The 27,184-nt window shown below is 38.2% G+C and overlaps 7 protein-coding genes, 1 long non-coding RNA gene and 1 pseudogene across 11 annotated transcripts; 5 read left to right on the top strand and 4 right to left on the bottom strand.

Annotated features, from left to right (window-relative positions):
- The first annotated feature begins 534 nt into the window (after positions 1–534).
- Positions 535–1,310, top strand: LOC104708400 (putative RING-H2 finger protein ATL69). Its single transcript, XM_010424960.3, has one exon. It carries the CDS (start codon positions 612–614, stop codon positions 1,092–1,094), a length of 483 nt encoding a protein of 160 aa, XP_010423262.1. The 5' UTR covers positions 535–611; the 3' UTR covers positions 1,095–1,310.
- Positions 1,311–1,770: 460 nt separating this feature from the next.
- LOC104708399 (WAT1-related protein At5g07050) lies at positions 1,771–5,457 on the bottom strand. The gene is made up of 7 exons (XM_087462541.1): positions 3,660–5,457; positions 3,482–3,544; positions 3,268–3,384; positions 2,914–3,163; positions 2,610–2,771; positions 2,368–2,519; positions 1,771–2,174 (listed from the first exon to the last, which is right to left on the bottom strand). Exons 1-7 carry the CDS (start codon positions 3,866–3,868, stop codon positions 1,928–1,930), a joined length of 1,200 nt encoding a protein of 399 aa, XP_087318667.1. The 5' UTR covers positions 3,869–5,457; the 3' UTR covers positions 1,771–1,927.
- A 4,849-nt stretch (positions 5,458–10,306) lies between these two features.
- Positions 10,307–13,431, top strand: LOC104708397 (zinc finger CCCH domain-containing protein 25-like). Of its 3 annotated transcripts, XR_015564224.1 has the most exons (5): positions 10,307–10,471; positions 10,631–10,854; positions 10,973–11,699; positions 11,851–11,925; positions 12,045–13,431. XR_015564224.1 is itself a non-coding variant. In XM_019228932.2 (3 exons), the coding sequence occupies exons 2-3, from the start codon at positions 10,670–10,672 to the stop codon at positions 11,661–11,663; spliced, it is 876 nt and encodes a 291-aa protein (XP_019084477.2). In that variant the 5' UTR covers positions 10,307–10,471; positions 10,631–10,669; the 3' UTR covers positions 11,664–13,431. The 3 variants fall into 3 exon arrangements, 1 of the variants encoding a protein (XP_019084477.2); XR_015564223.1 differs by having other exon boundaries at positions 10,973–11,925; XM_019228932.2 differs by having other exon boundaries at positions 10,973–13,431.
- Positions 11,911–14,390, bottom strand: LOC104708398 (uncharacterized). Its single transcript, XM_010424958.3, has 6 exons — positions 14,054–14,390; positions 13,481–13,553; positions 13,286–13,379; positions 12,898–13,038; positions 12,765–12,822; positions 11,911–12,675 (listed from the first exon to the last, which is right to left on the bottom strand). Exons 1-6 carry the CDS (start codon positions 14,084–14,086, stop codon positions 12,187–12,189), a joined length of 888 nt encoding a protein of 295 aa, XP_010423260.1. The 5' UTR covers positions 14,087–14,390; the 3' UTR covers positions 11,911–12,186.
- A 678-nt stretch (positions 14,391–15,068) lies between these two features.
- Positions 15,069–17,072, bottom strand: LOC104708396 (CBL-interacting serine/threonine-protein kinase 2 pseudogene; annotated as a pseudogene). Its single transcript, XR_015563805.1, has 2 exons — positions 16,939–17,072; positions 15,069–16,770 (listed from the first exon to the last, which is right to left on the bottom strand). The product of XR_015563805.1 is annotated as a CBL-interacting serine/threonine-protein kinase 2 pseudogene (transcript).
- A 1,948-nt stretch (positions 17,073–19,020) lies between these two features.
- Positions 19,021–20,907, top strand: LOC104708395 (spermidine coumaroyl-CoA acyltransferase-like). The gene is made up of 2 exons (XM_010424955.3): positions 19,021–19,871; positions 20,058–20,907. The coding sequence occupies exons 1-2, from the start codon at positions 19,232–19,234 to the stop codon at positions 20,768–20,770; spliced, it is 1,353 nt and encodes a 450-aa protein (XP_010423257.1). The 5' UTR covers positions 19,021–19,231; the 3' UTR covers positions 20,771–20,907.
- Positions 20,908–21,068: 161 nt separating this feature from the next.
- Positions 21,069–22,788, top strand: LOC104708394 (small ribosomal subunit protein eS4x-like). Its single transcript, XM_010424954.3, has 5 exons — positions 21,069–21,197; positions 21,522–21,599; positions 21,708–21,888; positions 21,971–22,068; positions 22,156–22,788. The coding sequence occupies exons 1-5, from the start codon at positions 21,195–21,197 to the stop codon at positions 22,570–22,572; spliced, it is 777 nt and encodes a 258-aa protein (XP_010423256.1). The 5' UTR covers positions 21,069–21,194; the 3' UTR covers positions 22,573–22,788.
- Positions 22,789–23,981: 1,193 nt separating this feature from the next.
- Positions 23,982–25,241, bottom strand: LOC104708393 (uncharacterized). The gene is made up of 3 exons (XR_754765.2): positions 25,032–25,241; positions 24,488–24,833; positions 23,982–24,381 (listed from the first exon to the last, which is right to left on the bottom strand). It is a non-coding gene; the product is annotated as an uncharacterized LOC104708393 (long non-coding RNA).
- Positions 25,242–25,677: 436 nt separating this feature from the next.
- On the top strand, positions 25,678–27,092 carry LOC104708392 (putative WRKY transcription factor 26). The gene is made up of 4 exons (XM_010424951.3): positions 25,678–25,990; positions 26,199–26,363; positions 26,442–26,677; positions 26,758–27,092. Exons 1-4 carry the CDS (start codon positions 25,838–25,840, stop codon positions 26,846–26,848), a joined length of 645 nt encoding a protein of 214 aa, XP_010423253.1. The 5' UTR covers positions 25,678–25,837; the 3' UTR covers positions 26,849–27,092.
- The last annotated feature ends 92 nt before the right edge of the window (positions 27,093–27,184 follow it).

Raw genomic sequence — 27,184 nt, 5'->3', positions numbered from 1 at the left:
TTTCAACTTGTTTTAGTGAAAGAGCTTTGGCTAATTAAGGTGGATTATGGGATAGTAAAAGATAAAACTACTCTTTTCTTTCGTGTTAAGAACTTCAAGATCTAATTGATAAGATAAATTTACAACTGAATTAGTGATCGTCGCTGGAAATTCGTACACACACCAAAAGATATGTTATGTACACAAGCCCGTCTTAGGGCATAGGCAACATAGGCATTTTTCCAGGTCCAAATAAAAATGGTTGTACAATTGATGTTATAGTTAAACACTAACTTCAAGGACTACTACTAGTACTAGTTTATTTTGTCGGTTTCCGCGCTAAAATATTAAAACCTTCAAATAGAATCTCTAAAAAATAATCAAGAGTCAATGGTCCATTATAATTAATACAAGAAGATGGAAAGATTTTGGAAGAGTATTACATAATTTCATAACCAATCTATAATATACATGTGTGAGAAAAATTAATTGTTGTGCAGGACCATTTAATTGCTTTCCCGCGGACTACGTCAAACTTGTCCCCTTCTACTACTAACCGATCTCTTCTTCTTATTTCCACCTTTTGATCTACTCTCTCTCTAGCTCTCACTCTCTTTACTCTCAATATATATATGTCTCCGATAAGTCCTCCGGCCAGTGGGGTTGGGCTAGGCTATGGCATCGCCATTGCCGTAAGCATCTTGGTTCTCATTTCCTTCATAATGCTGGCTTCATACATCTGCATAAGGTCAAAATCTACAGGAAGAGATGAAGCTATGACGAGTGACGGAGTTCTTGAATGGCCGTCGCCCGCGGCTGTGGTGAAACTCGGTCTAGACCGGCCGGTGATAGAGTCATATCCAAGGATAGTGTTGGGAGATAGCCGGAGATTACCGAGGCCCAACAACGGCCCATGTTCGATATGTTTATGTGATTACGAGGCTAGGGAACCGGTTCGGTGTATACCGGAATGTAACCACTGCTTCCATACTGATTGTGTTGATGAGTGGCTCCGGACTAGTGCTACGTGTCCTCTTTGTAGGAACTCACCGGCTCCGTCTAGGCTAGCCACTCCATTGTCCGATTTGGTCCCACTTGCCTTTCAAATCAGGTGAAGGGTTGGTTAATCACCTTTTCTTGTTTAGCTCCCTCCTTTATGTTTCGAGATTTGATGAAATTAATTTAAAATTTGTTATACTTAAAATTGAATTTGAAAGCTCAATAAAAGTCGTAAATTTTTCTAACGCTTTTATGAAAAAACTTTGGATTATTTTTTATTTTGTTGCATGAGTCTGCGATTGTGACTTATATGATCAGCCTTTGGATCTACATTTAGCCTAGCTCACTCAACTTTTAAACGTACTTCATAGTTTCATACAGTACTTCATAGGAAATCACATCTTTGTACAGATTTCTGTGCTTTGATTTTGGGATCTCAACTTTTATTTTGGGAATAAGGTTTTCCCTCTTTTATTTTTGTTCCTTTTCATTCTACGTAAGTGAAATATAGCAATATAAAAGTAATTTATTTGGTACCATATTCAAATAAGAAAAATAAAAAAATTTGAAGAGAAATTGAATAATTATAGTATTTAATTATCAAATTTCTCGTTTTGATGACGTTAAATTTACTTTGCACATGCTTCAAAAATAGTTTTTAAAGTGTGGATTACTCTGTTCCTTACATTGGATGCTCTCCAAGGGGACGAAGCGGTCCAGATAATAAGTATACATATGTCATTTACGAGCAGTATAGTAAAGCAATTGATATTTGGTGACAAATCCTCAATATGGTTGAAAGCCTTCGTATTATTTTGTAACTCTTTACGGTTTCACATCCCTCTCACATATATATAGTTCAAAATTAAAAGACAAAAATACTGATTCGACTTAAACAGACAGCCTTTAGTTTTATTTTTCTCCTCGTAACATACATAAAGTGCAATCTTCATGGCTCTTGAATAGTCTTCTTCAAAGGTGTTTCCGATAGTGGTACGCTGATCACAATCGTAGAGAGCATAGAGTTATGATCACCTTCCAAGATTTTCATTTCAGTTCCATTAGCTTCCACATCCTCAGTTATTTTACTGTTCAATTCAGTCTTGGTGGGTTCACATATTGTCACTTGATTCTCCTTTTGCTTTCCCCATAAGACCGCATACAATCCAATTACAATCAGTACTGCACCAATCACCCTGCATGACGCAAACAATTGATAAGCCTATTGGTTATGTAAATAATTTGGTTTGGTTAACTCGGTTTAGCTGGTATACTTTACTTGTATATATCACATGGATTGTACAGTTTCCAACAAAGCCTTAAGTGAGATATTCATCATAACTATGCATGGAGATCAAGGAGAAAAATAGGCAGAAGTAGAATTTTTACCCTCCAAGGAATATCTTTTCTGCCAAGACAAAAGAACCCATGACAGCAACAATAACCATCATTAAAGGACTAAAGGCAGTAGCAAACACAGGTCCTCTTTTCTTCATCACTATCCCTTGCACATAGTATGAGATACTTGATGCCACAATCCCCTAATATAATTAGTCATTAATCTATTAGATTTAGTAAATAAAAAATAGAGTGATCGCATATGAAAAGTTTAGAGAAGCTAATAATATTACAGAGTAAGCGGCGGCAAGAAGGTTCATGTCCCAACCAATTCTCCAAGCAGAAGGGTTGTGTTCCATCACAAACGTCACTGCTACTGCTTGTATTGTTCCGATGAAGCAAATTAGTGTTGTTAGAGAAAGTTGATGCTTCGCGTACGTCTTTAGTATTCTTGCCTAGTCACATAAACCAAACCATATATTAGAAAAAGAGCGAATATATAATTGTAAAATTGTTCTTTTGACGTAAACACAAAAAAGCAATACTAAAGAGAATCTCGAGTTTTTACTCAATTTTTCTCTTTATGTGCGTACATACCTGTAGGACGAAGAGGGATGCCCATGCGAGTGTTGCTAAGATGAGGAGGATGGATCCTTTGAGAAAATCCTTATCACTTGAGCTCTTAGACGACGCCGTCTCATTGTCTTGAAGGTGCATATACTTGGTCCAAAACAGCTCAACGATAGGTCCCTTGTAAAGTGTCATCACCATCGCTCCGCCCACTGTTACCACCGTTCCGCCTATTTTCGCTTGACACCACAGTTTCTTCACGTCCAACATCTCCATCCTATTATCACAATTAGTACGTAGTGTTTTTTTGAATTAATTTTTTTACCGTTTAAAACCACAAATTACGCTTAGAAATATAAATTTGTGAACTTATTTACGTACCGAAATAAAACGGCTAAGATAAAGGTCATGGCCGGAAGCATGTTACTCATGGCGCACGAGAACGTGGGCGACGTATATTTCAACCCCATATAGTAGAAGTTTTGGTCGATCACCGGCCTGTAAAATTTGTTTATCGTATAAAATGTTAACTCTCTTTCTTTGTATTTTTTCCAAAGGAAACGTAGTTAAATAGAGACATTGAATAAGTAACAACCCGAGAAGGCCTAGAATGAATAGTTGCATGAAAATGGTGAACGTTATTTTCGGCTGAGCTTTCCTGTAGAAAATATAAAATCCGGAGTTAGAAACAAATTACAATTTTATCTTTTTATTGGTGAATAAGAAATTAAATAATGTCATGATGAAGAAAAAATTAAAGTGGATATAATTACCTTTCGAAGAAGAAAGCAAAGGGTGCGATAACGGCGGTGGCGATTGCATGGCGGTAGACGACAAGGACATAGTGGCTCATACCGGTATTGAGGGATATTTTGGTAATTATGTTCATTCCGGCGTACCCAAACTGGAGAGATATCATGGCAAAGTAGGGTTTAGAGCTTGTGAGAAAGCTCTCACAGCTACTAAGCTCCTCCATCGACATGATGTTTTAATGTTGTGTGTTTGAGTAAAAAATTTGTGGTAGTGGTCTTATGTATTTATAGTAAAACGCAACGCAGTAACTACATATAGTTTTCTATTTGTTAAATTATTTATACGTTTCTTGGTTGACATCACTATCTCACCTCCCCTCTATAGTCATTGGGACTCAAATATACAGGTCGAATCCCCTTTAATTAATCATAGATAACCAGTCGAAATACTATGTACACTTCCATTAGGCAAATTATGAAATTATGAAACGAATCTATCAATATCGATCCGTCCTCGTGATCAATAGCTAATTTACCAAAAAAATGAGTTAGGAGGAATGGTCTAATTAATCGCTAACTAATGTAGGTATTAAATTTATTTTTCCCTTCTGATCTTCCAAGTACAAGATTTTGAGGGACAGATAATTGTTACATCAGTTAATATCATCAAATTTCCGACCTATACAACTCAACGTTCAAGGTTCTAGCCAATAATCAAAAGCGCACTTTTGATTTTAGTAGCTAAAAAGATGCCTAGAGTGTGATAATGCACTTTTGCATGATTCGAGAAGAAACAGATATAGATGTTGTTTATTGGGGGGAAAAAAACGGGGGAAAAGAAATGGTAGGGTAGGGGACACGTGGAAGGTAATGGGAGGGTTTAAGAGGAACATGTAAGGCATCATTGTAGTGACTCTTGAGGTAAGCAAATAAATGACAAAGAAGGCATTAAGGTGACATGCATGAAAGTTAAATCTTCGAACTTAGACCATTTGATAATATAAAATCATCCAAAAGCTAAGTTACCCCTTCACGAAAGTAAATAACTCTTTCTAATCAAACGGCTAGAATCACATCTTACAGGAAAATGAGACACGATGTGTCAATTTTGAGTGAGTAAGGAGGATGAGTAGAAACGGTTTCGTGTCCTCACAAATTTGGAGTGTGAAATGATGACTTACAAAAAAAAAATGCAAGGAAAAGAAGAGCAGGAGCCAAAAGATACATTTTTTTTCTTTCTCTACATAATCAGACTAACTACTCTATTTCAATCCTACATCAGGTTTCCTACTAATACCAACTTGGCAAGCAAGGAAAGAAATGACAATCTCTTAAATCTTGCAAGTTCCTCCGTTGCGACATTTTATTTACCCTAGGCTTGCCATAAATAAGAACGACAATCTTTATGGACCGACTAAAAGCCCATTTAGTGCAAATAAGAACGGGCCAATTTCCAATCTTCTGGGCCCGAACTAATGTGTTGTTGTTGAGATAACCGAAAAAGTCACCCAAATAAAAAAGTCAAAACCGACTCTCTGCCCTATTATAAAAAAATGTACCGCCACAAGCCCTAAGCCCTAAGGTATCATCGATCATCGAGTAAATCAGGAGGAGGAGAAAGAGAATGGCTCACAGAATATTGCGAGATCATGGAGCCGATGGATGGGAACGCTCCGATTTCCCAATCATCTGCGAATCATGCCTCGGTGACAATCCTTACGTTCGAATGATGATTTTCTCGTTTTCAATAATCTTTCCTTTCGAATCTCATCTCTCTTATATTGCTCGTTGATGATTTCTATGTATATTGGAGTGGTTCACTAAGTAATCTATATAGCTTTAGGGTTGGTAGTAGACTAGTAGTTATCAGATTCGTTGCACTGTGGTTTTTATTATTTATTTGTATTTTGTGTTTCCTGATCGATGTGTTTGTTGTATTTGTTTAATATGCAGACCCGAGCGAATTATAATAAGGAATGCAAGATATGTACACGCTCTTTCACGTTTTTTAGGTGGCAGCCTGGCCGTGATGCTAGATTCAAAAAGACTGAAATCTGTCAGACTTGCTCCAAGCTGAAAAATGTATGCCAAGTCTGTCTTCTGGATCTCGATTATGGTCTTCTTGTTCAGGTCAGAGACACCGCACTCAACATCACTACTGTTCGATTAAGCTTGAAATAGCTTAAGGCCTAAGAAAAATATATTTAGGAGGATAAGCTAAATATACATATTTGTGTTTTAGGAATAATCAAAATAAGTTATTTTTCCTATTTTAGATTAGGAAATTGGTGTTGAGAGTTTTTTATATTTAAGGTGATGCAAGAGAGTTGTAAAACCTAAGAGATTTGAGAGCTTTAGGTTTTTGAGTTATTTTTCCTAAAGATTAATAAAAGAGAGTTTTTCTTGTTCTTGATTCAAAGTTCTTAGTTCAATATTTGGTATCAGAGCTAGAAACCAAAGGCGTTAAGAAGAAGAAGGCGAGAGGCTTTATCTTGTGAAGTTAAAACCATGAGTGAGATAATTTCAGCAACAACCTCAACCGCAGCAAACATACCGCAAGAAACTGGTTCCTCGTCCATCAAGTGTCCGATGCTTACCCTTACCAACTACACGGTCTGGTCTATGCGCATAACTTTGACGCTGAAGGTCCACAAAGTATGGGAGTCAATTGAACCTGGAACAAGCGACGAAGAGAAGAATAATATGGCGAAAGCCTTGCTGTTCCAATTCATACCTGAAGCATTAATTCTACAAGTTGGAAACCTTGAAACCTCAAAAGCTGTTTGGGATGCTATAAAAACAAGACATATGGGAGCAGAGAGGGTCAAAGAAGCTAGACTACAGACTCTGATGGCCGAATTCTACCAAGGAAAAGATACATACACATTGTGGCTTCTCTTGAACAAGTTATTGACTTGAACACCACGACCTTTGAAGATATTGTGGGAAGGTTGAAAACTTACGAAGAAATAATCTCCAAAGAAGAGGATCATCAAGACGATCAAGGAAAGCTCATGTGCGTTACTGCAGAATCACAATCATATCAGGCTCCTTATAATTCTGGATGAGGAAGAGGTCAAGGTGGAAGATTTTATGGAAGAGGAAGAGGACGCGGACGATATGGTTATCCTCCGAACAACGGCTATCGACAAGAGCGAGACACATCTAAAGTCATCTGCTACAGATGTGACAAGACATGACATTATGCGTCGAATTGCCCAGATAGACTTCTCAAGCTTCAAGAGACACTCGAGAATGAACAGAATAAGACACAAGAAGCTGATGCATTGATGATGCACGAGGTGGTGTACCTCAATGAAAGAAATGTGAAACCTAATGAATTTGAAACACACACAGATGGTGATAATGTGTGGTATTTGGACAATGGTGCTAGCAACCATATGAGCGGAAATCGGTCATATTTCTCAAGGATTGACGAGACGGTCACGGGAAAGGTATGATTTGGTGATGATTCACGCATTGACATAAAAGGAAAGGGATCTATTCTTTTTGTAACTAAGAATGGAGAAAGGAAGGTGCTAGCCGATGTCTACTTTATACCGGACTTGAGGAGCAACATAATTAGTCTACATGACCGTGATGGTAAGCTTTTGGTAAAGGTAAATAGGTCTCGAAATCGATTGTACAAGGTGACTATGGAAACAGAGCATACAAAATGGTGCTTGCAACTTCAGACAGTGAGTGAATCAGCAAAGTGGCATGCAAGGTTAGGACATATCGGTATAGAGAGCATGAAGACAATGGTAAAGAAAGAATTAGTCACAGGGATGCCGAGTATTGAAAATGAAAAAGAGTTATGTGCTTCATGCTTGCTTGGGAAGCAAATAAGAAAAGTTTGGCCTCAAGCAATATCATATCAAGCCACACACACGCTTGAGCTCATACACGGAGACCTTTGCGGACCAATCACTCCTGCTACAGCTGCGCGGAAAAGATACATCTTTGTACTCATTGACGACTATTCCCGCTACATGTGGTCGATCCTCTTGAAAGAAAAAAGCGAAGCACTTGACAAATTCAAGATCTTTAAATCGATGGTCGAGCAAGAAACAAGAACTTCCATTAGAACGTTTCGAACATATCGTGGTGGCGAGTTTGTTTCACAGGAATTTCAAACCTTTTGTAATAATACGGGTATTAAAAGGCATCTGACGACACCGTACTCTCTTCAACAAAATGGTGTTGTTGAGCGACGAAACAGGACGTTATTGGAGATGACAAGGAGCATTTTAAAACATATGATTTTGCCGAATTACCTATGGGGAAAGCTGTGAGGCATGCTACTTACCTTATCAATAGGGTGGCTACAAGAACCTTGGTCGATAAGACTCCATATGAAGCTTTCACCTTGAAGAAACCAAATATCGAGCATATACGGGTCTTTGGTTGTATATCGTATGCAAAAACAGAGACTCCACACCTTAAAAAGCTGGATGATATATCAAGAGCACTTGTACACTTAGGAACTGAACCTGGTTCAAAAGAGTACCGTTTATTGGATCCATCAAGTCGAAGGATCATAGTAAGTAGAGATGTGGTCTTCGATGAGAGTAAAAGCTGGAACTGGGTGAATCTACAGCAGGATACAGTCAACGATTCGGGAAACTTCAGCATAATCTTTGGAGAATTTGGTAATAACGGCATTCGGGAGGAAGAGACAGTGCAAGAACCAGAGATAAACGAAACAGAGGAGGCGGAAGAAATAGAGGAAATAGAAGAAATAGAGGAGATTAGTGAAGAATATGATGTTGACGATGAGGTCACCATTGAAACAGAGAATCTAAGAGAACATTCAACTGCTCAAGCTCCGGTAAGAAAGTCAGGAAGACAAACAAAGAGGCCAAATTATTTGAATGACTATGTTTTGCTAGCCGAGATTGAAGGTGAGCGACTCCTACTTGCAATAGACGAAGAACCTTGGGATTATAGTGAGGCAAAAGGAGAAAAACATTGGATTGAGGCATGTGAAGAAGAAATAGGATCCATAACAAAGAACAACACTTGGGATTTGATGGAGCGTCCAGTTGGAGTTAAACCTATCGGACTAAAGTGGGTATTTAAAATCAAACGTAACTCCGATGGTAGCATAAATAAGTATAAGGCAAGACTTGTGGCAAAGGGATATGTGGAAAAACACGGCATAGACTACGATGAAGTATTTGCCCCGGTTGCACGCATTGAAACAATTCGTTTCATTCTTTCACTAGCGGCTTCAAACGGCTGGGAAGTTCATCATCTCGATGTAAAAACGGCCTTTCTTCATGGAGAACTAAAAGAGGTAGTCTATGTGAATCAACCTGAAGGTTTTGAGGTCCAAGGTTCTGAAGATAAGGTGTATAGGCTTAACAAGGCACTCTACGGGTTACGTCAAGCACCAAGAGCGTGGAATAATAAGCTGAATCAGATCCTTAAAGAGTTGAACTTCACTAAGTGCTTCAAGGAACCCTCACTATATCGGAAGCAAGAAGAGGAGGATCTCCTTGTTGTGGTGGTGTATGTGGATGATCTACTTGTAAGTGGTTCTAACCTAAACATGATACTTGATTTTAAAAGGGATATGGCGTCAAGATTTGAGATGAGTGATTTAGGAAAGCTGACCTACTACCTTGGGATTGAAGTTCTGCAACACGCAAATGGGATCACTTTGAGCCAAGAGAGATATGCGAATAAGATCTTAGTTGAAGCTGGAATGGAACAATGTAACTCTGTTTATATACCCATGGATGCTGGCTTGAAGCTATCTAAAGCACAACAGGAGCGAAATATTGACGAGAAAAGAGTATAGACAAAGCATTGGTTGCCTTAGATACTTACTCCACACTCGACCTGATCTCTCTTATTGGTTGGGGTGTTAAGCAGATATATGCATGAGCCAAAGGAATCCCATGGAGCAGCCTTGACACAGGTTATTAGATACTTAAGAGGCACCACTTCTCTTGGTCTTATGTATAATCGTGAAGGGAAAAACAGTTTGGTCGGATATAGTGATAGCAGTCACAACTCGGATGAAGATGATGGTAGAAGTACAACAAGTCACATGTTTTATCTAGGTGCTAGTCCGATTAATTGGTGTACACAGAAGCAATCTACGGTTGTTATGTCGTCATGCGAGGCTGAGTATATGGCTGGTACTGAAGCGGCGAAGCAAGCAATCTGGCTTCAAGACCTGCTTGCCGAAGTGACTGGTTCTGCTAGTGAGAAAATCCCAATTTTGCTGGATAAGAAATCGGCAATAGAGCTTACAAGAAATCCGGTGTTTCTTGGTAAAACCAAGCATATACATAGGAGATACCATTTCATAAGAGAATGCGTCGAGAAAGGTTTAATAGAAGTGGAGCATGTTCCTGGAACAGAGCAAAAGACAGATATTTTAACTAAGACACTTGGGAGAATAAAGTTCAAGGAGATGAGAGAGTTCATTGGAGTTCAAGACTTGAAGATGAGTGATTTCAAGCTTAAGGAGGAAAATGTTGGATTAAGCTTGAAATAGCTTAAGGCCTAAGAAAAGTATATTTAGGAGGATAAGCTAAATATACATATTTGTGTTTTAGAAATAATCTAAATAAGTTATTTTTCCTATTTTAGATTAGGAAATTGGTGTTGAGAAATTTTTATATTTAAAGTGATGCAAGAGAGTTGTAAAACCTAAGAGATTTGAGAGCTTTAGGTTTTTGAGTTATTTTTCCTAAAGATTAATAAAAGAGAGTTTTTCTTGTTCTTGATTCAAAGTTCTTAGTTCAATAACTACTCATGACTCTATCCCTAGGAGCGATGTCAACAGAAAGTACTTTGCTGAGCATCATGACCAAAAGGTATGAACTATGAACCATGTTTCATTCTTCTTTTTTTTTTTTCAACGTCGCTCTTGGTTTGAGAGTTTGCTTAGGTTATGTGAATGATTGATGATGACTAAGTCTAGTTTCCTCACGGTAACTTATCCAAGTTATTTTGATTATCTCTCTCTTACGTAGACTAGAGCTGGGCTGGATTATGGATCTTCATTCGGGAAGATGCCACCTAATGATATTATTTCAAAGCTCGAAAGAACAACACCATACTATAAAAGGAACCGACCACATCTTTGTAGTTTCTACACCATTGGTGAGTGTAACAGAGGTGCCGGATGTGCATACCGGCATGAGATGCCCGAAACAGGAGAGCTATCCCATCAAAACATCAAAGATCGTTATTATGGGTAAGCTAATTTCTTCTATATTGCTGTATGTAACTATGTATTAGTATCTCTGAATTTTTTACTCACGCCAAACAGAGTTGTTGGTTTGAATTGTGTTTCTCTTTATTCTTTTTAACAGTATTAACGATCCAGTCGCAATGAAGTTACTTGGAAAAGCTGGTGATATGGGCCCTTTCCCACCACCAGAGGATGAAAGCATCAGAACGCTTTACGTCGGTGGACTTAACTCGATAACCCTCGAGCAGGACATCCGAGACCGATTCTACGCTTACGGAGAAATGGAATCTGTCAGAATCTTGCCCAAGAAAGCCTGTGCGTTTGTCATATACACAACCCGAGAAGGAGCAGAGAAGGCCATGCAAGGGCTCTCCAACAAGCTAGTCGTCAACGGTCAGAGGCTAAAACTCACATGGGCAAGACCACCTCAGGTCCCTAAGCCTGATCAAGGTGGTTCCAACCAACAGCAACAGGGCAGTGTGGCTCATTGTGGTTTACTACCTCGAGCAGTTATATCTCAACAGACCCCACCGATGCAGCAGTTCTATATGCACGCACCAGGACCTTTTTACCCATCCATGGACCCGCAGAGAATGGGTGGCCACATTTCTACCCAAGAGGGAGGTGGTTCAACTTCAAGCACCAGTGAGAACAACGGAGCTTCTTCTTCTTCTTCTTCTTCTTCTTCTCACCTGATGCCTCCACACCAGCCATACCGGCAACCCCCATATGAATATAAGTCGTTGCCTTACCAGCTCCAGTATCCTCCTAACCATCATCATCCAGGTCCTGTGCACCAATATGCCAACTAAGAAAGAACATTACTTTATAAAGTTCATATAAAACATGTAAGTTCAATTAGCCAAACTTATTATAGAATTCCTCCCCTTCATCTCAACCATGATTTCCTTCCCATACACTCATGTTAATTTTTTTAATTTTTTTTTTTTGCTCAACATCAACTTTTCATTATCCCAAATGATACAACCAAATCAAAAGCACATTACACTCATGTTCATTTTGGACTGAGTAACAGAAGAGTCTTGAAGTTTCAAGATATAGCCAAAAAAAATGGTAATTTAACTTTTCACAAGTCAAACCTCTTAACCTAATGGGCATTAAATTGGACCCATTAGGGTTAGACTTTCAGAAATAATAACACTATTTAATTCAACTTTACAAAAAAAATGCAGGAAAAGGAAGAGCAAGAGCCAAAAGATACATTTTTTTCTACATAAACAGACAAATATTAATGATACTACTCTATTTCAATCCTAGATCATGTTTCCTACTAAAACCAACTTCGATAACACTAACGAGGCTGTGGTCTCATTATCAGCTTTCCTCCTCGTCATAATCTTCTTCGTCTTCGTCTAACCTCTTACTCATATTAGCAAGCTGCACGGGATCGATATTGCCCATATTCGGGATGGACCAACATGGATATTCCTCTGTTTTCATTTCCTTCGAGGCTGTGATTACCGGCGCCTTTATCTCGACGTCGAGAGATTGTGTGTTCAGATCAAAACCCCGACCCAACCCTGAGTTTGTGTCGTTGTTACCTTCTTCGGGACTTTGCAGCTCTTGCTTTGTCTGGCAAGACCGCTCATCCACATCCTTCTTCTCACTGTCATGTTGTTGTGATGGTGCAGGCATCTTGATTTCGTTTTGAGTAAGTGGTGGTGCTACTAATATGGCTGGATCTATCTCCATCTCGCGATGATGAAGAAGCTCTCTTTCTGCTGTTTTTGCACTTCGTCCACGCCCCCTTCCACGCCCTCTGCCTCGACCCCTTCCACTGATTCCCGCATGCCCCATCTCGTGCTGCATTGTTGACAAAATATGAAGCATCATATCAGGACACATTCATAAACCTAAAACGAAAGAGAATAGTGAGCAGAAGAATCGCTCACCACTTTGGTTTTCTTTAAGTCCTCATCGCTGTCATTAACTTCATCACCCGGCGGCTTCCTGAAGTAACTTTTAACAGGGTCTTGGAAAAATAAATCAAGTTATGGAGATAATAGATGTTAACAAAGATCAAACCTTCTCTTAGAGATACTGCGGTCATCCATGGCTACATCAGCATGGCCTTGACTTTGACCATGCCCATGGCCATAGTCAGGAACTTTGCTTACAACTTCCCTTAGAAAATCAAACACATTGTATCTTTCGACACAGTTTTTTCTGTAGAGAATAGACAAATCAACGAATTGGGATGTGGAATATAAAAAGTGATGAACACAATGACGGCTAGAGAAAAATGTAAAGAAATAAAGTTCTGTGACAAAAAACTAGTAACATGCTATAGTAGCTTAGTGAAAAACTGACAACAGGTTAGTTGATAGCTATAGCATCTGAAAACTCAAGTAAATTAGAATCGTTTTCGGCAATGAGCAAGCGTGCAGTGAGAAGCAATAAGAGATGAACTTACAGGTGAAGTGAGCTGACGGTCTTGGCTCCTCGTTGAAGAGTAATTTCATAAGTATGATCACAAAGGTCTTGTAAGAATAATTCCAAAGCTTTTGCTGTAATAAGTAAGTAGATGAAAAGTTAATGAAAAACATTAAACAAGTCCAATACAGAGTAGGTAATAATAATAGGAGGTAATGTGTTGACTCTGACTCACAAACTAAGACAGGAACCGCCAAAGCGATCTTGCCAACATCCTCGTCAGCTTGCATAATTTTCTTTATGCGAGCCTGAAAATTCGCAGAGATAACAGGGGAAGAGAGGGTAACTATCTCCGAGGCTCAAAGCATATATTAAAAAGTTGGCAACTTTCAAAAGAAACACTACGCAAATGGTATTTGTGCACAAACAAGAACACACTACAGAGCATAGAAAACTATCAAAGGCCAAAGCTACTGGAAACGAAATAACTTTTTAAGTGATGGTGAATTGATTCGAGCGGTTTGCGACCATAAAAACAAAACTCCTCTGCATTCAATAGAGGACCTTGATGATGATGCATGCAACCAGATAGACAAAATCCCAAAACACAAACTGGCTCACATATCAAGACATCGAAACAGAGACAAACATACAAACTCAAAATCAAAATACAATTTTTTTTTTTTTTGGGTCATCAAAATCGTAGAAAAAGTATGAAACTTTGGAACAACCAAATCGATTCAATAAAGCAGAAAGACATGAGACTAAAAAAAACCCAAAAAAGAGAAAAAGAAAAAAAAGAACTTACAGCAGGGAAACGAGTGTCGAGCTTCTTCCTCATGATATGTTTGTTGAATCCCAGAGAAACGCTTCGAAAGAAAAGAACGAAACACACACAAAAGTCCTTCAGATTCGAAATTAAAGAAGGCAAACCAATTCTTTACTATTTTTTTTAACAAAGGAATATTTTTTTTTTTTGTTTGTTTGTATGAAAGGAGTTGGTGGTGGATGGCCACAACATCCACAACAACAAAACCAGATCTAACGACGATTTCTTCCTCCCGAATTGTTCGTCCGTACAACATCCCCCCACGATTTAACCTTTTTTTTTTTTTTTTTTTTTGTCAATCCCCCCCCCCCCTCACGATTTAACCATATACAATAAATCAATTAAAAATCAAATAAGCAAAAAGACGAAATTACCCCTTTCTCGGATTCAAGCTTAAGAAAATAAAAAAAAGTCCGGGTTTTGTTCAAACTACTCTCCGTTCGTTAAAGGTTCTGCTTTTGTGTGAACAAAGGAACGAATAAACGTCTGAAGCCTTCTTTTGGACAGAGATGACTCTGTTTATGTTTTCAAAGGTTTCATATCCCACATGTTGAAAAAAAAAAAAAAAAAAAATATGTATCTTTGAAAACAGAGACAAAGTCATCTCTCGAAGAGAAGACTCTCAGACGTGTTCTATTGTTTCATTTGCCAAAATTCGTGCAAGGGAAATTGGTGACTAGGGTTTTGCAAGAAGGTAATGAGACATTTATATGCAAGCTAGCTTAAAAGATATACCAAAAGCCATTTTTTCGTTACTTCAAATTAACGAAACGTCAATTACTCTCAGTCAAACGTCAATCGTTTTATCTTCCTAATCAATTTTAATGTCTCATTTATTTTATTAATTTTTCTGTTTTCTATTTACAGCTTTTATTAGTAGTAATAAATTCATAATTGTGATTCATTCCCTCTCTCACCCACTCCGGACGACTAATAAACCGTAAATATTGTTGGGTGGGTCGGTAATACAAAATCTTGGTGCTGCTATTGTATCTCGATCAAATCTTCAGTCATTCATATACGGTAGTACTCAAAGTTACACAATACAAGTTCAAAACTTCACGCGAGAGCTCGTAATTGTTACAACAATCAACTTTCTCTACAATTTTTTTTTGCTAGGCTATATATGTAAAAAAACAATCTCAACTTTGTGTATGTTTTCCTCTCCTCTGCTTTTGTTTCTCATAGTTATCTCGTTCGTTTGAGGTTTCCTTGATGCTGCTTCTCTTTCAGCTTAAGCCGCGAGAGAGTTTCTCGTCTTCTTTGTGTTCCTCCTACAACTCCTGTGCTTGCTTCTGTTTTCTATGCAGCTTCGCACTACAATGGTTCTTGCTCTTCTTGTTCATCCTGCGGTAACTGCTCTTCTTTCTTCTCCTTCTCTCCTTGCCAAACCCAAACAATATCTGCCAGAGCAGGTCTAAGATCCTCCTCCACTAGCTTCTGATACTCTATTGTATCCCCATTACATTTCTTGACTTCAACCAGGTGAAACGTAGGCGTCACTTGGAATATCTCTGCATCCATCGTCAAAACTCCTTTCCTTCCTTCTTTTAACCGTTCCAGTTTAAACAAGCCTGCGTCTTGCTTTCTTATCTTCAGCTTAAGGCACTTGGCAACATCCTCTAGCTTAGAAATGATCTCTGAAGCAGGTTTCCGAGACGCGAATCTTGATTCTCTCTTGTCATACAAGTCCCCCAAAAGTCCTGCCAGATCAAACCCCATAGACAAAGCGATAATATCAAAAGCGTTCAAGTTTGCAAGCTGAGGCGGCTCGTGGCTTTCTCCGTTTTCACTTGGACCTGCACCTCCAGCAGCTTCCACTGGACTATTAGCAGCAGCTTCTCTGACTTGTTTCTCCATCTTTCTTTGCTTCAACTGCAAACCTTTTCTGAACCAAGAACTCTCCTTGATTTTAGCAATAGTGATTCTAGTCTCATGGTGAGGGTCCAACATCTTACACAAAAGTCTCTTTACTTCAGGAGCAAACCAGGTGGGACACTTGAAGTCTGCTTTACCTATCTTCCTATACATCTCCATGAGATTAGAGTCATGAAAAGGAAGATAGCCAGCCAAAAGCACAAACAAGACAACACCACAAGACCAAATATCCGCTTTCGTACCATCATATCCTTTACGGTTAATAACCTCGGGGGCAACATAAGCAGGTGTACCACAAGTCGTATGCAAAAGACCATCTTGACGTTTGCAATCAGCAAGCGCGCTTAAACCAAAATCAGAAACCTTGAGATTGTCATTATCATCCAACAAGAGATTCTCCGGCTTAATGTCACGGTGATAAACTCCACGACTATGGCAAAAATCAACCGCGCTGATAAGCTGGTAAAAATATTTCCAAGCAACATCTTTAAGTTTGCCTTTTGCAACCTTGTTGAAAAGCTCACCGCCTTTACAATACTCGATGACAAAGTAAATCCTAGACTTGGTTGCCATAACTTCGTATAACTGGACGACGTTAGGGTGTTTAGCAATCCTCATGACAGAGATCTCTCGTTTGATCTGCTCGCTTAGCCCGACTCTCATAACCTTGTCTTTATCAATCATCTTGATAGCTACACCGTCGTTTGTATGATTGCTCCTTCCGTAATATACTTTTGCAAAAGTGCCTTGACCCAATAACCTCCCAACCTCGTATCTACTAGTTAATACACTTGGTTTGTTCTCCATCCTAATCTAGTCTAAATGTAGCAACAACAAAAGATCACTTTTTTCAAAACCACAAAGCACAACGATTGTATTAAGACTCGAGAGACTTTATAAACCAACCCCTACCTAGATCAGATTGAGAAGCAGAACCCTGAGAACCCAATTCGAAAGAGAGAGAAAGGAAGAAGAATGAATATCACCTTTTGATTGGAGCGACGAATTCGAAACAACAGAAGATGAAGTTTGGATCTCTCTCTCTCTCTCTCTCTCTCTATCTCTCTGCATTCGTTTTTTTGTCGACCAATCACACCAGTGGACTCAGTTCTGTTCCTCTGTGTCTCTGTCTAAATTTTCTTTTATTTATATTTTTGGGATTCTTATTTTAAATAAAAAAGAAAAGAAACATCTAACATAAGATTTTTATTTATTAGAAAAAGAGGAAGTGAAATAGACAGAGGGGCATGTGTTGCCCGTGGGATTGTCCACCTAATGCGCAATTATGCACTGTTGCGATCGTTTTGGTTTTATTTTATTTTCCCTTTTAGGTGATTTTGTGATTTTTAAACGATTAAAGCATCCTATTTATTTATATTTTTGTGCCGACGATAAAGCCTTTTTGTTTTTTTTTTGTGCCGATCGACGATAAAAGCATCCTATTTAAAGCTGTTGTTTGTTTAAACTTTAAACTTTAAACCAATTCGTAATACTTTAGAAACAACCACAACACATAAAATCTAGGTTTGTTGCCCAAAAAAATAAAATAAAAGTCTAGGTTTGTTTTGGATTACGTCTCAACTCTCAAATAGTCAAATCACAATTATGAATTATCTATGCATTTTGCTAGGGAAGATTCAAATTTTGATTGTAGCGATTTTTTTAACTCTTTTCTAATACTTTTGAGTTTTTACTATATATGCTAAATTTCTAACTTTTACTTTTTTTTTCCCACATTTCTAACCTTTTTTGGTTCTGCCCTGTATATAAGGGGAAGTTAATAAATGGGGAAGAAGTGGCAATCAAGAAACTGTCTCTAGCATCTGGTCAAGGTTTAGTGGAGTTCAAGAACGAAGCTATGCTTATTGCGAAACTTCAACACACAAATCTTGTTCAGGGTTTAGGATGTTGTATCGAGAAAGATGAGAAAATTTCTAACTTTTACTATTCATCATAATTAATAGGGAAATATTTACAAACGATCATTCAACATTTATTATTTTAAAATCTTTTCTAATTGCATCTCATGTAATTAATTACATTCTCTGTAAGAAAATAATTATTCTAAATATTATATTTTATTATGTGTTAGATTTTAAAATAAGTTTTAATGAACTATTTTCTTAAGATTTATGAGGATATATATCAAAAAGTGACACAAAAAAAAGGAAAATAATTTATTTCTATGGATCACTTGCTACTACATCATACATTAATTTCAGTTTGTTTCATAATTTTTTCACTAAACTTCAACTTTACTTAATAAAAATATCTGCAAAATTCTAAAATGAAATTTATAAAAACATACCTCGACATAAAGAGGAGTTGGGAATGGTACAGATGACAGATACAATCATAAAGTGTGGATGGGCAAAAATTAGAATTAAAGAGAACAAGTGTCTGAGACGAAGCTATATTTATTGTTGCAGATGCATGGTTTGGCGTCATAGGTTCATCATCATAGAAAGCGATATAACAATGCTTGAGGAGATCACTGGGGTGCTTTGAGCAGGTTGAAATTCATAAAGAAAGATAACCCAAATGATTACTACAAACACTATTGCATATGGAGAAGACGAGCTGTTCTACATTAAATGGTACAACACATAATTCAATTACCGTGTCCCGGCCACTAACTGATGATCATTCTCTTAAGTCTATCTCTATATGTATCATGTATGCATATTTGACCATGTCATCGTACGTGGCTCCTCATAACTGACTTAACAAGCCATTAATTTACTAAACTTGTCTTTATTTTACGGTTTCAAGAGTTTTGATGTCGATGTTCTCCAAATAGAAACCTAATATTTATAAGATAACTTAAATTAAATAAATCCACTAGAAAATATTTAGATAGAGCAAATGATGCTCAGTGATGAATACGTGAGGACAAGGCTACCACCACCACAAATCAAAAACGCGTTTTCTTCGTTTTTCTCACTCCTCCGCACATCAACGTATCCATTGATGCATTTGACTTACCACGTTACTCCATTTTTATATGTATAGCTACAGTTATTTTTGGACTAATTCTTTTAGTCTAGTTACTTCCTACATTTTTCTTCAATATAAAAAGTGTTGAAAGGGATTAGGATAAAGTAACCAAGCATTTTGTATGAATATAAAAATAAGACTTGACTTTGCAGTTTCCATTTCCTATCTTCAAAGTCATATCTTACCAAACTCACATCTCTAGCTATTATATCCACTATATCTTCTTACAAATTGTGTATACATATTTTACACCCAAATAGTGCATGTGATAAAGAAATCGAGATGGGAAGCCAAGGTATGAGTTCATCGAGTCCCTTTGTGGTGAAGAGATCTCAAGTGGTTATAGTGAAACCCTCAAAGGCAACACCTGAAGTCTCTCTTTCTCTCTCGACATTTGACAACGATCCTTTCCTCGAAACCCTGGCCAAAACTATCTATGTCTACGCTCCACCATCCCCCAAAGAAAATGTCCACGATCCGGTTTCCCTTTTTCAGCAAGCTCTCTCTCATGCTCTTGTCTATTACTACCCACTTGCGGGAAAACTTCACCGTGGATCCGACGACCATAGACTAGAGTTGAGGTGCAGTCCGGCGGAAGGAGTGCCCTTTGTTAGGGCGACGGCAGACTGCACTCTCTCTTCCCTCAACTATTTGGAGGACATGGACGCAGACTTATACCAACTCGTACCTTCTGACGTAGCTGAGCCGACTGGTGGTTACAACCCTCTGGCTTTGCAGATCACTCTGTTTGCATGCGGAGGGATCACTCTTGCAACGGCTCTCTCTCATTCCTTGTGTGATGGTTTTGGTGCGTCTCAGTTTTTCAAAGCCTTAACTGAGCTCGCAGCAGGAAAGACACAACCTAGCATCATCCCCGTTTGGGACAGAAACTGTCTCACCTCTGACAACCTAAGCGTAAACGGTATACATGTTAACTAATTATAACCAAATATATATAGTAGATTAGACGCACTAAAAGTTAGCTTTGAGTTCCGGATCAATTTCAGTTGACAATAGTTGATTGCTCCATATATCTTTATATATAGTTTTAATTTTTATTTGTGATGTAATAGATTTCTAATTAACAGTTGTACATATATATAATTAGGGCAAGTGGAGGATGGACAAACTCCCAAGCTGGTTGACTTCGGGGAGGCTTGCTCTTCTGTGGCAACTTCTCCCTACACACCAACCAACGACATGGTATGTGAGATACTCAACGTGACACCCGAAGATATTAGTCAACTCAAGGAGAAGGTTGCGGGGGAAGTCACGACTCTAGAGATTCTTGCAGCCCACGTTTGGAGATCAAGGTGCAGGGCCTTGAAGCTGAGTCCCGATGGAACCTCTCTATTCGGGATGGCCGTGGGTATACGCCGCATTGTGGATCCACCGTTACCGGAAGGCTACTACGGAAACGCATTCGTCAAGGCCAATGTAGCCATGAAGGCTGGCGAGCTAAACAACTCACCCTTGTCCCATGTAGTGACTCTCATCAAAGAGGCTAAAAGAGCGGCACTAGAGAAGAAGTACGTGTTGGAGCAGCTAAGAGAGATAGAGAGAACGTTGAAGATGAATGTAGCGTTTGAAGGAGGGAGCGGAGCGTTCATGCTGCTCACTGATTGGAGACAGCTTGGATTGCTAGACGAAGTTGATTTTGGGCATGGAGGATCGTTGAACATAATACCGTTGGTTCCTAAATATTTGCCGGATATATGTATTTTCTTGCCGAGGAAGCACGGTGGTGTTAGGGTACTGGTCACATTGCCCAAACCTGCAATGAGCAACTTCAAGGAACACATGATGATTAGTATGAAATGATAAAGTGGATAAGTGTAACTCACAATATTTATTTAATTATGAAAAGGGACCTCATGCATTGCTTGGTGTTTACTGTTTTCCTGCTTTGTCAAGCCTTTACATTTGCAAAACGTTATGAATATATTTTTACTTACCAATGACTTAGTGCCACCTCAGCAACAAGTTTTTTAATAAAATTTGCGATGACAAAAAATAAACAAATTCTCAATAACAACGATAAATTAATTTAGGGCTTTAGGGGGCTTTTGACTCAGGGCCTTTAGTTAAATCAAGAATTTAAATGGGCCTTTACTAACTAACTAAGCCCAATAATTATATACGCGAGCAATTCTAGGGTTTTAGGTTTTTTTTTTCTTTCCATTTGATATATATTGTCGAGTGAGCTTGAAGGCGCAGCCGCAGAGGAATCAGAGCACCTGCAAACATGGTTCGTCTTCTCAATTTCTTGCTTTACTATCAATTTATGTTAAATCTCTGCGTATCTTTCTCTTCTGCTCTGTTGTATCTTGACATGGATGTTCGATTATTGGTGTGTTGTTAGTTTCCGTAGGACAATGGCAACTATAGTTTGCTCGTTTCATGCCGTTAGACAGTATGTTCTGTTTTGTTTTGGTTTAGATTGTAGAAATTTAGGCAACTGGAATGTTCAAACCGCGATGTTCTGTTATATTTTGACAATTGAGCTTATATCAAATGTGATAACTTTGTATTCATTGATTTTGATCTTTTATGTGTTAATGTGATTTTGCAGGCAAGAGGATTGAAGAAGCATCTAAAGAGGCTTAATGCCCCCAAGCATTGGATGCTTGACAAACTTGGTGGTGCCTTCGTAAGTTTTTTTTTGTTTGTTTCAGACTTGTGGATCCAGACCATTCCTTACATTTCTATGTATTGTTGTTGATGTGTTGTTAATGTTTATTTATGCTGTTTATTACAGGCTCCCAAGCCATCGTCTGGACCTCACAAGTCGAGGGAGTGTCTTCCTCTTGTCCTGATCATCAGGAACAGGTTGAAGTATGCTTTGACTTACCGTGAAGTTATCTCTATCTTGATGCAAAGGCATATCCAAGTTGATGGAAAAGTTAGGACTGACAAGACTTACCCTGCTGGCTTCATGGGTACGTTTCTTTTTTGGTTATACCCTCCCCTTTTGTTGCATGTATTGATAACTGACCTAAGTTACAATTTGATTTTGAGTAGATGTTGTATCCATCCCCAAGACAAATGAGAACTTCCGTCTTCTGTATGACACCAAGGGACGTTTCCGTCTCCACTCCATCAAGGATGAGGAAGCAAAGGTTTGATGCATGTTCTTTTCAAATATCTGACTATATGGGTAGTGATTGGAATTTAGAAGTATAATGTCTGGTTTGTTGTCTGCGCAGTTCAAGCTCTGCAAGGTTAGGTCTATCCAGTTTGGTCAGAAGGGTATCCCTTACCTGAACACTTATGATGGTCGCACTATCCGTTACCCTGACCCGCTCATCAAACCTAACGACACCATCAAGCTGGACCTTGAGGCGAACAAGATTGTTGAGTTCATCAAGTTTGACGTGGGTAACGTTGTGATGGTGACAGGAGGCAGAAACAGAGGGCGTGTTGGTGTGATTAAGAACAGGGAGAAGCATAAGGGAAGCTTTGAGACGATACACATTCAAGACTCAACAGGACATGAGTTTGCCACTAGGTTGGGCAATGTGTTCACCCTCGGCAAAGGAACAAAGCCATGGGTGTCTCTACCAAAGGGCAAAGGTATTAAGCTGACCATCATTGAGGAAGCGAGGAAGAGACTTGCTTCTTAACAAGCTGCTTAAACTTCATCAAGACTCATTTCGTTCTACTTTGTCCTAGACTCGCTGCTTGTCTCAGTTTTTTTAGCATATCTCTTTTCTTATGTTGTTGACTTTGGAAAAAAACCCATCAAAAAAATAGCTGAGAAGAGCGTTTTGTAATGTTTGTATGGTGGATTTTTTTTTTGGTTATTTACAGTTTAAATCAGATGACAATTGCTTAGTCCACTCCTTTGCTTTGCGGTATTAGTTGTTGAGAGATAAGAATTATATCTGTTTTGGCATTCAGTAAATGGTAGTTCTCTAGGGTTCTTGAAAGTGTTGTGATTAGAGCCGCCTTAAACAAAAGTCTTAACATTTGGGTGTTTTGAATACACACGCTTCACACTGATTAGAGCCGCCTTAGTGTACAAGTTCTAGTTAACTGAATTTTTTGCTTCAGAGCCTTTGAACATTTGACTTAAACTATTGATTCTCCTTTGATATCGATAAGAAAGATGTTTGTAGCCAATATGCCAATAAGAGTTACGTTTCTAGCTTAAACGGACAACCATCATGATCCTGCACAAGTAGTTTCAATCAGGTACTTGTAAGAACCACAGTAAGATTCTTATAACTCTTAACCATGAAATAGTTGTACATATTGATTATTGAGTGCCAGACTCATACTCATCACCCACAAGAATACAAGATACAAATATATATATATATATATATATATATATATATTTCCCACTTTCACAAAGTTTGTTGCTGTGCCCTTGCAACATAAAAGGCCTAACTAACTCTTGCAATCCTTCCCATTAGACTTCCGTTTTTCATAAGTTCTTCCTGAAGGTTTGTTCAAAAATAAAGACCTGCCAAGCAAGCGCACCTGTCATGGCAAAGGTCAGATAACTCCCTTCCTTACTCTGTCTTTTACATCTGTGGTCAGTTGGAAAGACCAAACAAAAACCTCTGCAAGTGTTAATTTATATTCCTTTCTTTGTCAACGAGGGTTGATTAGGATCAACGAGAGTTGATGATATGATTAGATCATCATGAGATGATATGATCAGATCAACGAGACTTGATGGGAGGATCATCGAGAGATGATATGATCAGATCAACTAGAGTTTATTCGAGGATCATCTAGAGATGATATATGAGATCAACGATGGTTGATAGGAGCATTACTAAGAGATGATAACAAGATCAACGATGGTTGATAGGAGCATTACCAAGAGATGATAACAAGATCAACGATAGTTGATAGGAGCATTACCAAGAGATGATAACAAGATCAACGATGGTTGATAGGAGCATTACCAAGAGATGATAACAAGATCAACGATGGTTGATTGGAGCATTACCTAGAGATGATAACAAGATCAACGATGGTTGATTGGAGCATTACCTAGAGATGATAACAAGATCAACGAGATAAAACCATTATCAATAGATGATAACAAGATCAACGAGAGTTGATAAAACCATTATCAATAGATGATAACAAGATCAACGAGAGTTGATTGGAGCATTATCAATAGATGATAACAAGATCAACGATGGTTGATTGGAGCATTATCAATAGATGATAACAAGATCAACGATGGTTGATTGGAGCATTATCAAGAGATGATAACAAGATCAACGAGAGTTGATAGGATTATTATCAAGAGATGATAATAAGATCAACGATGGTTGATTGGAGGGTATGATATGATCAGATCAACGAGAGTTGATTGGAGCATTATCAAGAAATAATAAGAACAACGAGAATTGATCATCAGATGTGTTTTTGTCCCTGCACGACTGCGCCTCTATATTAATTGGTAATACCTACAAGACAAAATACGAAACAGAACGAGTTAGAAGACTGTCATCCAAATTTTACATGATATCTAACCAGAAGATTGAGAAACATATGGCATAGACAAGAATGTACCTCGATGGACAGGCCTGAAAACTCAACATTAATCCATCCCAAATATGCGTTAACGATCAACGTCACTCCAGGATCAGAACAAGACAAGCCAAACCATGAACCCTAAGATCTTTAAAAGATAGTCATATTAAGAAAAGGAACAAAACATACATGAAAATAATCAGATATCTACAAGATCATTCCTTCTTTCATTAGAAGATATACACAGACTTCTGCTTGTTGATCAACGAGCGTTGATTAGATATATCAACGAGGGTTGATTGTTAGGATCCATGAGGGTTAATTGATGGTTCGGTTCAACGAGAATTGATCAGAACATGTTTGTCCCCGTACGCTCATGTAAAATCTATACAAGAATACCAAAAAAACAGAATACAGAGTTAGAAGAAGATTTCATACGGACCAAATACAAACCAGTAATTGAATTCTACGAAACATGTATGCAAAAGACCCGAAAGATTCATACACATTAATAACAAGATATATATATATATATATATATATATATATATATATATATATGCGTAGATAACAAACAACGTACCTCGATGGATTGATCAGTCGCAAAATCGACGCAATAGAAAATCAACAACTAGGGTTGATCATTAGAGATCAACGAGATTGATCAGATGTTAATAAATCGAGCAAAACCCTAAAGAGATGATAAAAAGATTAGAAACGTAATCAAAGAAAGCAATAAGAATGATCGTCATGCATGCAAGAAAAACAAAGAAAAAAAAGGATACAAAGCGATGAATAATCATCGATCACTTTTTCATATACATAGAGGGGAGAAAAACCCAAAACCGATCCGGTTTAGGATTTCTGATAGATCCTACAGTTGGTAATTGTTTTAGATAACACAATTGACGGTGCAGATGAATCACCCAATAAGAAAAGACGGTTTATTAATAAAGGCGGTTAATATGTTCGCGCGTGATCATCTATCCAAGATTCACCAATGTTAAAGAGCCACATGTCCAATTTCTTATAAATTATCTAGATGATTCTCGATATATATAAGTTTAACCATCTTGGGCCAGTTTTTCATCTTTGCTTTACTGTATTAGTTGTTGAGAGATAAGAATTAGATAAAATTTGTTTTGGCATTCAGTAAATGGAAGAAGAACACAAAGGGCTCGTGAAAGTGATGTTATTTGAGCCGCCTTAAACAAAAAAAAGTCAAGCATTTGGGTGTTTTGGATACACACGCTTCACACTGAGTCACATGTATATCTTGTCTTATAATTGCTTGCTTTTTCCTGGAAACTTCCTCTTCTATACAAATCATTACTTTAGTTAAGGAAGAAGTAGAAGAAGAGTAGTATCCCATACTATACCTAACCATTGATGGGTTCTTTCGACCGCCAAAGAGTTGTCCCGAAATTCAAATCAGCAACTCCATCACCTCTCCCCCTCTCTCCCTCTCCTTTCTTCACTCTGCCTAATGGTGTTTCTCCCGCAGACCTTCTCGACTCTCCTATTCTCTTCACTTCCTCTAACGTATCTATCTTCTTCTCTCCTAATCATATCTATCTATCAGTTCAAACTATGATTGTTTTTCATCATCACCTATTTAACTTCAAGAACGGTTTGTTCTGTTCTTGGAATTTTGTTAGAACTCTTATTTCCTCAAGATTGTGTTCTGTCGTATTCCTTACTGTAAGGACCTTACAACTACTACTCTTTTCTTTTGATCCTGAAATCACAGATTTTGCCATCACCAACGACAGGCACATTTCCGGCGCAATCTCTGAACTGGAAGAACAACGGTTTGGTCATTGACCAAAATGATATCAAATACGAAGATGGGAAGAACCAGTTAGATTTTTCCTTCGCTAACAAGAACACAGCTCCTCCCTTGTTCCTACCATCTGTAAGACCCATTTTTGAACTTTTGTTAGCTTCTGGTTGACAATATCTAGTTCCAAGTTTCCAACTATCTCATTTTCAGATGGTAACTCAACCTTTACCGCAACTGGATGTATCCAAGTCTGAGTCTCTGTCAAGTAACAAAACCTCTGATGATGGCTACAATTGGCGTAAATACGGACAGAAGCAAGTCAAAGGAAGCCACAATCATCCCAAGCCTCCTCAATCCACTAAGAAATCAGCTTCCACCGGTGTAGCAGCAGCACATCAGAGTAGCAGTCATGACACTGGTGAGGATGAAGCAGACGCCAAGAGATGGTAAAGCAGAGTCATAGTTAAGTAACTGAAATCAAAATTAGGGAAACAATGAGATGTGACTGGTTTTGGTGTGAATGCAGGAAAAGAGAAGAGAATGTGAAGGAGCCAAGACTGGTGGTTCAGACAACAAGTGATATAGACATTCTTGAAGATGGCTACAGAAGCAATTAATCTTGCATTTCAGCATTCGGATTGCAATTAATCTTCAGTCATAATGTTCCTTAATCATGTGCTCAGGACTAAGATTCTTCGTGCCAATCTGTTGCTGCCTCTAAATGATTAACTATAGAATTATGAGAAAAATTACTAGTATATATGTACCGGTTTAGTTATATGTACCGTAGTATGTGCTCAGGACAAAAGTATTATATCATTAACTATCTAATAATGAAAATGATATATGGAAGTGAAGAAACCTGTAACTGTAAGTCAGTATGATGTGATAAACACACAAAGGCATACAAAGAGAGGAGGAGGGAATATTTTTATGTTTCTTTAAAAAGAAAG

Source organism: Camelina sativa, chromosome 8 (genome assembly GCF_030686135.1).
Source record: "Camelina sativa cultivar CO46 ecotype springtype chromosome 8, ASM3068613v1".
Classification (NCBI taxonomy): Eukaryota; Viridiplantae; Streptophyta; class Magnoliopsida; order Brassicales; family Brassicaceae; genus Camelina; species Camelina sativa.
This window is presented reverse-complemented; position numbering and strand designations above follow the sequence as displayed.

What these genes read in the sequence shown, in the direction of transcription:
- LOC104708399 (XM_087462541.1), bottom strand. Translation starts at nt 3,868, where the DNA reads ATGTCGATGGAGGAGCTTAGTAGCTGTGAGAGCTTTCTCACAAGCTCT. An exon ending in TTTGCTTTCTTCTTCGAAAG is followed by an intron (nt 3,545 to 3,659) that starts GTAATTATATCC and finishes TATTTTCTACAG; the next exon opens with GAAAGCTCAGCCGAAAATAA. An exon ending in GAAAAGATATTCCTTGGAGG is followed by an intron (nt 2,175 to 2,367) that starts GTAAAAATTCTA and finishes TGCGTCATGCAG; the next exon opens with GGTGATTGGTGCAGTACTGA.
- LOC104708400 (XM_010424960.3), top strand. Translation starts at nt 612, where the DNA reads ATGTCTCCGATAAGTCCTCCGGCCAGTGGGGTTGGGCTAGGCTATGGC.
- LOC104708395 (XM_010424955.3), top strand. Translation starts at nt 19,232, where the DNA reads ATGGGAAGCCAAGGTATGAGTTCATCGAGTCCCTTTGTGGTGAAGAGA. An exon ending in TGACAACCTAAGCGTAAACG is followed by an intron (nt 19,872 to 20,057) that starts GTATACATGTTA and finishes ATATATAATTAG; the next exon opens with GGCAAGTGGAGGATGGACAA.
- LOC104708398 (XM_010424958.3), bottom strand. Translation starts at nt 14,086, where the DNA reads ATGAGGAAGAAGCTCGACACTCGTTTCCCTGCT. An exon ending in TCGACACTCGTTTCCCTGCT is followed by an intron (nt 13,554 to 14,053) that starts GTAAGTTCTTTT and finishes GCGAATTTTCAG; the next exon opens with GCTCGCATAAAGAAAATTAT. An exon ending in CGCAGTATCTCTAAGAGAAG is followed by an intron (nt 12,823 to 12,897) that starts GTTTGATCTTTG and finishes AAGTTACTTCAG; the next exon opens with GAAGCCGCCGGGTGATGAAG.
- LOC104708392 (XM_010424951.3), top strand. Translation starts at nt 25,838, where the DNA reads ATGGGTTCTTTCGACCGCCAAAGAGTTGTCCCGAAATTCAAATCAGCA. An exon ending in CTCCCTTGTTCCTACCATCT is followed by an intron (nt 26,364 to 26,441) that starts GTAAGACCCATT and finishes TCTCATTTTCAG; the next exon opens with ATGGTAACTCAACCTTTACC. An exon ending in GAAGCAGACGCCAAGAGATG is followed by an intron (nt 26,678 to 26,757) that starts GTAAAGCAGAGT and finishes GTGTGAATGCAG; the next exon opens with GAAAAGAGAAGAGAATGTGA.
- LOC104708397 (XM_019228932.2), top strand. Translation starts at nt 10,670, where the DNA reads ATGCCACCTAATGATATTATTTCAAAGCTCGAAAGAACAACACCATAC. An exon ending in ATCAAAGATCGTTATTATGG is followed by an intron (nt 10,855 to 10,972) that starts GTAAGCTAATTT and finishes TCTTTTTAACAG; the next exon opens with TATTAACGATCCAGTCGCAA.
- LOC104708394 (XM_010424954.3), top strand. An exon ending in ACAAACTTGGTGGTGCCTTC is followed by an intron (nt 21,600 to 21,707) that starts GTAAGTTTTTTT and finishes TGTTTATTACAG; the next exon opens with GCTCCCAAGCCATCGTCTGG. An exon ending in TCAAGGATGAGGAAGCAAAG is followed by an intron (nt 22,069 to 22,155) that starts GTTTGATGCATG and finishes TTGTCTGCGCAG; the next exon opens with TTCAAGCTCTGCAAGGTTAG.